Source organism: Alosa alosa, chromosome 2 (genome assembly GCF_017589495.1).
Source record: "Alosa alosa isolate M-15738 ecotype Scorff River chromosome 2, AALO_Geno_1.1, whole genome shotgun sequence".
Classification (NCBI taxonomy): domain Eukaryota; kingdom Metazoa; phylum Chordata; class Actinopteri; order Clupeiformes; family Clupeidae; genus Alosa; species Alosa alosa.
Window position 1 is genome coordinate 19,888,816 of NC_063190.1, and position 11,261 is coordinate 19,900,076.

Consider the following 11,261-nt stretch of genomic DNA (forward strand, 5'->3'; position numbering starts at 1 on the left):
GAACTATAGGAAATGTCTTAATTTGAGAATCTCCTGGTCTTGGTATAATCAGCAACTAAAGCGTTCAACTTGGTCCAGCTGTTGAAACCAGTCTGGAAACTTGGAAAGAGAATGGGGGCTCCTGGAAGGACAATATGGAAACTGAAGAATCGGTCACGTTACAAGTTAAATGTTCACGGTTTCCAAGACTGACTGAGCAGCTGTTACAGAAAGTCCATGTTTTACCATTCATGAAATCAGCCCAAGTAGTGTTCTATCTCCAGCATAAAGACACATCCAAATTCATTGCTCTTGAGTCTGTCTCCACACTGTCCTGTAATGGTTGACCGTTGATGTTTTTTTTGTGTGTGTGTGCGTGTGCGTGTAAGAAGTTTGTAAGAGGAGATGCATAGATATAAAGATCCTGGTCCTCGGTTAATGTTTTCATGAGGAAAGATAAACATGATTTAAACTTGTTGAAGGTAGAAATAGTGAAAGGCCTTGTTGCATTTGTGGTGTTGACCTATGTGTGTTGTAAGATATTTTATAGGTGAGCACATCAAATGAGGAGACATTTAGGGGGCTGGTATATGCATGAGTAGGCCTATGCCAACTTGGCCGATAACCAATGTCGATACCGATTATTTATTTTTTTACTTTGTTTAGTATAGTAGAAACCAAAGTATTCATAAAAATAACGGTCCTTCAGGCCTTTATAGGACAACATTTTACAGAGTGCAGAAGTGATACAACATAACAGAGAAACATCAGCCACTGCCATCGGTAAGTGTCATAAAATATAAGATAGCGAATACCGGTCAACAAGGCCGATATTGGCCAATACTGATGTTACATCCCTGATGAATACATCCCTACTTCATTCTGTTAATATTATAAAGTCCACATGTAGGCCTAAGTGATGGCACACATAGGGATCTCTGGCTTAGAATAGTGGAGTCAGAGTTTTGTTTCACACTCCATTCACTACACTTACTGCCCTGCCTGTCATTGTAGAAGCTTCTAGAACATCAGCTCGGCACTTAACAGAATTCCAGTCACGTGAAGTTGATCACGGTGCTCAGCTGGGTCACCATGTGTCAAGCATGGCTGTTTGCTGTGTAGGGGCCGATGCAACAGTGTCTCTCAGAGAGCTCTTTCTTAACCATTTAGCCTTTGCTTCTTATTGACACAAGGCCTATTTTTCTATTGTACGACTGTGATTAAATGTGTGTCATCAGGAGACACATTGCTGATGAAGCTTACAGCCCTAGAGCATTAAACACCCTTGCTACCTGCCTCATGACATAGGTTTCAGGATCACGTCTGCTACGCCCTTTGCAGCATTGTAAGAGCTGCACTGGCCTTCCTGACTTAGTCTATACTTTTAGTTACTGACTGGTTGCTTTGGTTGATAGTCTTGACCTAATCGTTTTCCTACTCTCTATGTTAAGTCAAGTATGTGTGCACTAAATCTTAGCTGTACCTTTTTGTCCACACTTTTTGTCTGTCTTGATGGAAGTGTGCCACTGACGGCAATTAAACAGAGCTCTGATGGAGATTAAAGGTATCGCTTTTTGTTAAACTCTTGTTAAACCTGAGGATAATCACTAAATAGGATTCTGAGAGTGTGTGTGTGTGTTGTTGTAAGCCTGTTTGCAATTCCGCTCCTTAAACCTACACCAAGCGTGTATGTAGAAGTGCTCGGTGCAGTAGACGTTCTCTGGTACAGATCAGCACTAGCAATCAAACATTTCAGTATTTTCTGCACTCCTGTTCTTTCACCATCAGCGATGACCTCACCACTGAGGATTATTTTACACACCGTCTCTTGTAAGGCAGTCAGTAAGGCAATGAAATCATTACTGGCTTCGTTGTCTAAATTTGGCAACATGAATTTCGAGGCCTAGGCTTTTATAACCCTATGTAAGTTGTCCTCTAAGCAGGGGTGTGCAGGCTGTGTCTGTGTTGAGTGGTTGATTCCCATTAATAATCCCACGTCAAGTGGGTTTTTTGGTTGGCATCAGCACCATGGAGACAGTCTTTGGTGGGCATATGTTTGACCCGGTTTACATTTGGTTTTTGAAATTTGGTTTTGAAATTCAGCTTGGGTAATCCGATGACAAGTGGCCTGTTCTAAGTGTAAACAGTCACCAAGACACAATGTGAACCGATCACGCAAACCACTTGTCGCGGTGGTCTGAGGCGCATTTGACCACACAGCCTATCATTTGTAGTCTAGACGCTAAATGTGTTCTGATGCGTCCTGGACAATGGGAGTTCTAGTGAATGTGACATTGGCAGTAAAAACAAGTACACCTTAGATACATGCGTAAACGGCGGGCGATGAGTCTCGGCTGACCACTTGTGATCAGATCACCCAAGACATTTTAAAAACTGATGTTAAAAACTGTCCCTTAGTGAATCATTTGAATTCTATAGTTCTAAATGATAAATTCCATGTTTTAAACTCTGGAATTATGTTTCTACATTCTAGAATGAATGTTCTAATTTCTAGAATTCATGTTCTAACACCAAGTCCTAACTACATACGATGCGAGTGAGCGTTAGTGATAAAGTCAGTTTAATTACATTGTTTTCAATTGGAATGTTCTGACTGTACGCAACACGAAGCAGTGCTGTGCAGCGCGATGCAACTATGTTTAAGAGAACTTTTGTCGGACGCCTCGTTTCTATTTTCTTTCTGTCACTTACAATGGTCTGCTATTTTGATGCAATGGAAAGGCATATTTAGGCTAACGGATTCAATGTGGAGAGATAGCATTCAATGCTAGACAACAGTCGTTCGCTTGGATCGCTCGCTGCTTGGATTCCCTGTAAGTTCTGAAGAGTGGTCAGAAGGTGGGCATCGCTCTGTCCTCCTCCTCTGGGATGGCCATCACTGCTGCTCTTAGAAGCTCTGACCTGGAAGACCAAGGCCAGCCGAGTGAGAGGCTGTGTGTGTGTGTGTGTGTGTGTGTGTGTGTGTGACTGTGCTGCGACTCCTGTCGCGTGCCGTTGGCGTGTCCTCCAGTGTTTGGGCCAGTGGGCAAGGGGATGTGGACTCTTCCTGTCTCCCTGCCGGGCTTCCCAAAGTGCGTGCGACACACACACACTACACACAAACAGTAAGCCAGTGAACACACAGGGGCACTTTGTTTCTCGCCACACTCTGAAATTCCTCCGCGGGTCACCCTGCAAGACTGTGTGTGTGTGTGTGTGTGGTTGAGGGAGAAAGCAAGAGAGAGACGGGCAAGGAGAGGTCTGGTCAGGGGATTTTTATTTACATAATTTCCTTTTCATGTTGGATGAATGAGTGACTAAGAGTGTGTGTGTGTGTGTGGGCAGTCCATCACATCTCCTCTTACTGAAAGACGCTGTTTGCCCAGCTTAGAGGCCAATCGTGCCATCTCAAACCGCACTAGACTGGAGGAACGTTTTTGTGCCCTCGTTATTGTGCTACTGGCCATAACCACTACATTGTTTAGACTTAAGAGTGTCTGTCTGTCTGTCCATGTGTGTGTGCCTGTCTGTGTTACTGGAAGTGTGTGTGTGCGTGTGTGATATGCAGTATACATGCTAGTTAGCGTCACAGATTGTCTGACTTGCAGGGGGTAAGACATCATGGTATAAAGTAGGCTAAGTTACAGATTTCCTCCCCTGACATTGAAATTATTCAGGGGTGTACATAATCTTATGGATTTGTGGTAGATAAAAACCAACCAACCAGATGTTTCTGGTAGTCTTCAGCTCTGTCATTTCAGTAGTAGCCGCCCGGTCCATCCTTGTTGCCTGTAAATAATTTAATTCTAGCAGCTTTGGAGCGGCAGACACGCACGGTCAACAGCACACACGCACGGTCAACAACACACACACTCGTACGTGTATTGGAGCACACATGAGTGGGGGGTCCATTAGCATGCATATGCTCTGAAATGTGCACAGTGAGTCCGGTGCAGATGGGCCAGAGAGAGACTTGTGTGGGTAGGGGATAGGCCCAGTCTTTAGTGAGTGCGGCCTCCAATGGTTTTCCTGTGTCAGGCCCTTCATTCTTTTTTGCATTTATGGTTCCACCCTGTCATTCCAATATTCACATCCAACTGTGTTTTTATTGTATGGAGCCCTGCAGTCAGCCCTGTGTTCTCCAGAGTTGTTCTTGTTCCTGAGAAACAACCCTGTTCTTTGCCAAAGGCCACACAACAGCTACAAAGGAAAGAGGCGTTAACACCAGAGAACAAATCTTTATTTATGTAGTGGTGGAAACCGGTTTCCTTATATATCACCACATATCACAAATAAGAAATTCTCAATGCTATGTTAACTTTCCTTTTAACTTTGTTTTGTAGATAGATAGATAGATAGATAGATAGATAGACTTTACTTTATTGATCCCCAAGAAGAAATTCAAGGTCCCAGTAGCTTAAGACATCGCACACAAAATACACTACAACACACACAGAATGATAAAATAACAAATCCACATGACCCGTATGGACAGTTGATTGTTGTTGATTAATGCGCCCATTGTAATGTCCACCTCTTCTGATCTTCTCTGCTTTGTCCCTTTCCCCCCTTCCCCGTATAGCTTCCGGTCAAAGTCGGGCTACAGAACACCCACTCCAAAGTCAGCACGGAGCATAATAAGGAGTGCCTCATCAACATCTCCAAGTACAAGTTTTCCCTGGTCATCAGCGGACTGACTAACATCCTGAAGAATGTCAACAACATGGTGAGGCTCCTCTTCTGTCCCCCAGGATGTCCGGGGGTGGGGGGGCTCTGTTACGTGGTTTAGTGAAAAAACCTGGGTGAATTAAGTCTGTGAGTCAGTAGGAAGCATCCTGAAGGGAGAGCTCCATGGCTTCATTCTTCTACCAAATCTCCTGACCAACCCAGATTCATTTGATCGAACTTTTGACCTCTGGGACTGTAACTCTCCCTGTGTGTCTGAGTTTCCTGTAATCGTTAGTCAGTGTGAATCATCTTACTGAGTTTCCCTTACAAAAGCACACACACCTCTTAGTGTGACCCAGCCCTTTTTATTGCACTTTTGCATAATGAAACTGTGTGCTGTGTAAAGATAATGTGAACTTTTACCACTGAAAGCATACAACAGTACAATAGTACAATAATACAACAATACACTAGTACAATAATACAACAATGCAACCATAAACATAGTTTATCAGTCTTGTTATCAATACAGTGATCTATGTTGAAAAAATATATTTTTTTTGAGTGATTTGTCTAGGCTCTAGGGGTATGATACAGCATTGTCCTGGGAGAGGAGTTTGTTGTCTGTGTGTACCTTGCATTTGTGTAATGGCCCAAACGTGTGTTTTTCAGCGGATATTCGGGGAGGCAGCGGAGAAGAACCTGTATCTCTCTCAGCTCATCATCCTGGACACTCTGGAGAAGTGTCTCGCAGGGGTGAGTTACAGACACACAGACACATAGAGATACAGACACAGACACAGACGTGGATGTTCAAATTTAATTTACAAATGACATGCCATTTAAACCTTGGACCTCAAGCTGTCCTTTATCATATCACTGACCGCCAATTATCTGATGTACAGTATGTGAAAGGGGTGAACCGAAACGGTACGGGGTCACGGTTCGGTGCATGAATTTACATGGAGAATACACGGTAAAAAAATAAATAAAACTTTATTAATTAATTAATGCAATGCGGAACTACTGTTCGATGCGCGAGTTCATTAGGGACACCTAATCTGTTGTCCCGCTTTACCCCTCTGAAGCTCTCATTGGCGCATAGGTAGCCGAGGTCCGCCTATGTAGGTTACAGTTTTTTGTCAGGTCGACGGTCGAGTGAGTCAGTCAGAGATAGCAGCAGCACTAAGGATGGGTATGGCGAGAGGTGGCTACCCACAAGAGAGGTCTCTTTAAGATGGCAAGTTTGGGAAAACTTCGGTTTCCCAGTCAGTTACAGTAGTACAGGCGAGAGAGTGGTGGATAGGACTGTGTCGGCATTGTTTCATCAGTTGTTGGGTATGTGAGTGGAAATACATTGAACATGCTAATGCACATAGGACTCTATCACTCAGATATAGGTCTACCAATCACTGGAACGAGACAAAAAACGTCTCCCTGCATTTCTTACCAGCCTTTAGATACACATACAAATAGGGCCAAAACGCTTAAAATGATTTTGTAATGATGGAAAGTGGTGTAAACCGTGTGATCACCTTCATGTTAGGGTAACTTGTGTTGTGCTCTCACATGAGCTGGCAGTAAGTGTCAAGTGTCACCGTTAAATGTATATAATATGAACTTAAGAAAATTCTCTCTCCCCTCCCCCCTGTGGTCTGCAGCAACCGAAGGACAGCATGCGCCTGGACGAAACGATGCTGGTGAAGCAGCTGCTGCCAGAGATCTGCCACTTCATCCACACGTACCGCGAGGGCCACCAGTACGCCGCCCAGCTGCGCGCCTCCGCGTCCGGTGTGCTCTTCTCGCTCAGCTGCAACAACTTCAACGCCGTGTTCAGCCGCATCTCCACGCGGTACGCACACTCGCACCGCTAACACCACTCGGCAGGGACCACACAGTGTCACATTAAAATGAATAGGGGTAGAGAGAGTAGGTTATTATGGAAATGTTCTCTATTGGTTGCAGGTATCCGTGATAATAAGTCTTTCATGGTACGCACGCTCAGCTAACACTAGACGGCAAGGGACCACACAGCGGAAGTGCTGGGGGCAAAGCTCTCTCCCTCCCTCCCAGCACTTGAGGAGTCCAGCTGTGGATAGACATTTGCGCTGACGCATGAGCTGGCTTCCCAAACTGAGGCGCCACAAGTTTGTGGGTTTAAGTTTGGGGCTGAGCCACACAGTCAACAGAACGCAGCTTTCAGAGAAATCGATAACACAGAGAGTAAGAGTTATCCACACTCACACTTTTTGATTTGGGTAGGAGAGTGAAGATATGACCATAAGGGAATGGGAGAGGTATGACGAAAGAAATAACGTCCGGTCAAACTCAAATCTACGTCTGAACTGGGCCCGTCTTGCAAGGTCTGCAATCTATCTGTGCCTTGCATGCACTACTATGAAAAACCTCCATTATGCACTTCATGCTTACAGTATGGAGACTAGGGATGTTAACCGGTAGCCGTTTAACCGGTGGTTGACCGAATCAACGTTGACCGGTTAAAATTTTCTGCCGCCGGTTTAAAAAAACAAAAAAAACCACACTATTTTTAAAGCTCCCGAATGCCAGCCAGCGTCTGTTATTACACTGCGCACACACGTGTTATTGGTGTTGTATTGTATGGGGCGATATGATCACTCAATATCTAAAAATGATAAATGTGAGCATGAGCCGTCCCACGGCGGAATTTATTAAGCGCAACCACGACAGGAACTTATTGCAAAGGATTTTGTGCAGCACGCTACAGAGGCTGTTGGCAATCGGTAAGTTTTTTTACGAAGGCGTTGGTTAGTATACTTTCCTGTAACACCACCAAATGTAGCGTTCTCTGTTTGTGACTTTGTAACGTGAGCTTTTTATAGCCCGAGCTCGGTGCCGCGTTGCATGGAAGGTCGACGTTGTGCGTAATGCAGTGTTTCTCAAACTTTTTTTCTGGGGACCCACTTTTTAAAAATGACAGACTATCGCGACCCAACTTGTGACTGTGGTAGTTAACAAACTAGATCCTTATAGAAAGCTGTTAGCTTTCCTAAGCTATATAAGGTATAAGGAACCAATGAGCTAGACAACAAATTCCCATTATGTTATTGTGTAGCTTAGTACCCTGGGAGTGAGACAGCTATAAGTTAGTGTATTGAGAGTGAGACAGTTGTCTGCGTGACTTTCTGAGTCACTCCTTAGAGCAGTGGTTCTCAAACCTTTTCTTTCATTCCCCACTTTGATCAAGGGGGCATTCTCGAGCCCCACCTGTCCCTCATCGCTCTAAGAAAGTGGTAGGTCAAGCTTAAAATTGTCAAATTTATTGAAATAATGACAAGTTCTAAATATATCTTCTTCAACAGAGTTAAAATCAGCTGGTGCTGCAGATATAATAATAAATAAATAAATAAATAAATGCATAATACACATATTTCTGTTTTCCAGCAACATATTAGGAAGCATAGGCCATTTTACAGCATTGTACAATATATTCAATGAAATACCAACATGCTGTATTAAATGGATCCATAATCCAGTCATACTGAGCACTGCTGGTTGGGAAATATTTTTGAAATAAACTTTGCAGGGATGTGATGTAGGCCTACTGTTTAACACATGGGATCACAAGAGTGGCTCCCGAATCAGACGTTTCAGCGATTTCGCTCAGAAATCTCAAAGGCATAATACTGTCGTGATCGAGGCGCCTGTCCCATACCTCAAGTTTTTTTGGTGAATGCAGTAATCTTATTTGCTAGGTGAGGTAGGTGCTTGTCTTTGCCTTGTAACTGGACATTTAACCCATGTATCGCTAAGATATATCAAATATATCGCTAAGATAGGCCAGCTTCGTCAAGAAATGTTCATTAGTGAACGTGCTTGCAGATTCAAACATGCGCTCTTCCTCCAAGAAGAGGCGACTCGGAGCTCAAACATGCGCGACAGCACTTTACCTCGGGAAAGCCACCTTGCCTCGCTGTGAAACAGTACAGCCTTTTGGTCAGCTACCATCTCTTAGCAAAGTCGCGGAGAATAGACCAGCTTTTAAGGGCCGGGTTTTGATGAAATTCATCACTCTCACAACAACGTTCAAAATCTCATGTAGGTCGGGACTAATTAAGCTGCCTTGACACGAGCGCTTCCTAATGAATAACACAGTGCGTCCATTGCGCATCGGGTGCTGCCTAGGCTACAAATAAAATATAAAATAAAATAAAACTCCTGTTTTTCACGTCAGTTCGCGCCCCACCTGGCATGTCTCTGGGTCGCGACCCACAGTTTGAGAAACGCTGGCGTAATGTGTGCCTGTGCGTGGGTGTGCAGGGAAAGCAATTATTTTTCTCCCTAAAACAAAACCCTTATTCCTCCACAAGTAGTGGACAATGATTGGGGAAAATGTATAATACAAAGGGCACGAACTAACATTGTTTGGCCGGGGAGCCTAACCATTCTAAAATGGGGGATAACTTGTTTCACGGGCAGAGAGAAAGACGTATAGCGACAGGACACGGGTATCATAAATGGCAGTTATAGAATTTTCGGTGACCGACTTTAACCGGTTAATGAGGCTCAGTGGCCGGTTAAGATTTTTTTAAAGTTTTGACATCCCTAATGGAGACATAAACTCCTTCTGAGTAACCTCGCACTGCACTGGCGGCCAGCATCTGCTTAGAGCTCTTGGAGATGAAAGGAGAAAGAGCAAGACATTTGGGGACACCCACAAGCCCGAGGGAGAGGGAGAGGGAGAGAGAGAGAGAGAGAGAGAGAGAGAGAGAGAGAGAGAGAGAGAGAGAGCTGTGCATGAAGAGAGAGAGATGGCATGAAGGAAGATGGAGGAGGAGGTGGAGGGGGGATGAAGGATGGATTGAAGGATGGATTGAGAGGAGGAAGAGTGGAGAAGAGGATGGGCAGTCAGTCCTCCCACACATAAAGAAGTGCATTGTGCTTGGTTAGGAGAGAGGGAATCTCCCTTCTCAGCAGGCTCCCGGAACATAGAGCATCTGTTGGGAGGGGGGACGCACAGGCAGATGTGCACAGCAGACACTGGTGTGTTTCATTCTGTTTGGGTGTGTCTGTGTGTTTATGCCTTGACCTGTTAGCACTTGGACGGTGAGTAGAGAGTAGTCCTTTGGACCGTCCAGTCAGTTTTGGTCAGGAGCGCATGCAGCCCACATCTGGTACATCCATTAACCCCTTGGTTGGCTTCATGAATTATTAGCCAGGGAGGGATGGGATGGTGCGTCTGTTTTTGGTTTGTGTGTGGGCGTTTTTGTGTGATCAAGTGTGCATGAAAGTGTGTATGTGTGTGTCTGGGTCATCTCTCAGGTGTGTGTGTGTGTTTCCAGGTAGTCTGCCTCTATATTAACCCAGTTCCTACAGTCTGTCTATGGGAAGTGGTCAGGCGTAGGCGCGGGCCTCTGATTAAAACATGAGTCCTGTTTCGTGTCAGATGGGGGTTTTTCCCCACCCCTTTGGGACACTTCGCCACTCTCTTGTCTAAAGCTCCATGCTTATTCAACCATACTGTACCAGGGCAGAGGCAGCTCTCTGAGTGAGTGTTTTAGGTTGACCATGTCCTAACATGACCACCAGGCGGTGTAGGGGCCTCCTACAGTGTGGTGGACTGAGGGTCGACCTAGTGGTCGGCTCATCTAATAGCTTGTATTATAGCTGGTCATACATTCACTTTGTCTTCATACATTTACTTTGTGTTCATTCATTTACTGTCCGAGTGTCACATTAAAATGACGTACGTAGGGGTAGAGAGTTGGTTGTTATGTTGAAAATGTTTTCCATTGTTTGTAGGTATCCATGATAATATTTCTTTCACTTTTTTGTCATATGTAGTTGAAGTGCTCTGCTAAGTCCTGTTTTCCATCACGGTTTTCTGTGTACATTCAATCATACAGGCGTTCATAAACTGCCCTGGAATACATAGTTCTGGAACAGAACATCATACAGTAGGCTCATTCTAGCCAATGAGCATGGTGCTGCTGAAACATGGAAGCTAGATAGAGTACTGTAATTTGATATGCTATGGGGCTCAAATGTCAATAACTTTTCACTAGAATGGCGGGCTGGGTCTTTAAGCAGTTTTTACCTGCTTCCCTGGCTGTCTCTGTCAGAAAAGCAAAAGAAAAAGTCTGGAATAGCTCCCAAAGTTCAAAAAAAAAAAAAAAAAAAGCAGTTTCGGGCTGAGTTTCTTCCTCAGGTGTGTGTTGCTGCATGTGTGTTGTAGGAGAGTGGTCTCTGCTCTGTCAGGTGGGTTTTGAGGCTGATTGGAGGGGCTTTCTCTGTGTTTGTCTCCAGGTTACAGGAACTCACTGTCTGCCCTGAAGACACGGTGGACGTCCATGACATCGAGCTCATCCAGTACATCAACGTGGACTGTGCCAAGCTCAAGAGGCTGCTGCAAGGTTTGCTCTCTCACTGTGGGACTTCAAAGCCTTTATGCTTTTTTTGATATCATGAAATGAGATTATAGTGATGTTGTTTTGATGTTTTGCATAGATTTGTAGACTTTGTCGGTTGTTTTATGTGTGCATCTGTTCATGATCATCATATTGGCCATAATAAGATGTTATGGGCTGTTAAATGGAGACTTTGTGATCTTTTTTCATTGCTTGGCTTGTTGCATA

General features: G+C 44.4%; 1 protein-coding gene across 7 annotated transcripts in view; it reads left to right on the top strand.

Annotated features, from left to right (window-relative positions):
* The window catches only part of nf1b (neurofibromin 1b), a 74,644-nt gene that overhangs the window by 1,314 nt on the left and 62,069 nt on the right, over positions 1-11,261 (top strand). For all 7 annotated transcript variants that reach the window (XM_048269397.1, XM_048269415.1, XM_048269426.1 and 4 more), the window contains exons 2-5: positions 4,562-4,705; positions 5,320-5,403; positions 6,309-6,499; positions 10,933-11,039. In XM_048269397.1, coding sequence (XP_048125354.1) covers positions 4,562-4,705; positions 5,320-5,403; positions 6,309-6,499; positions 10,933-11,039 — 526 coding nt within the window. The remainder of the gene's footprint in view (positions 1-4,561; positions 4,706-5,319; positions 5,404-6,308; positions 6,500-10,932; positions 11,040-11,261) is intronic.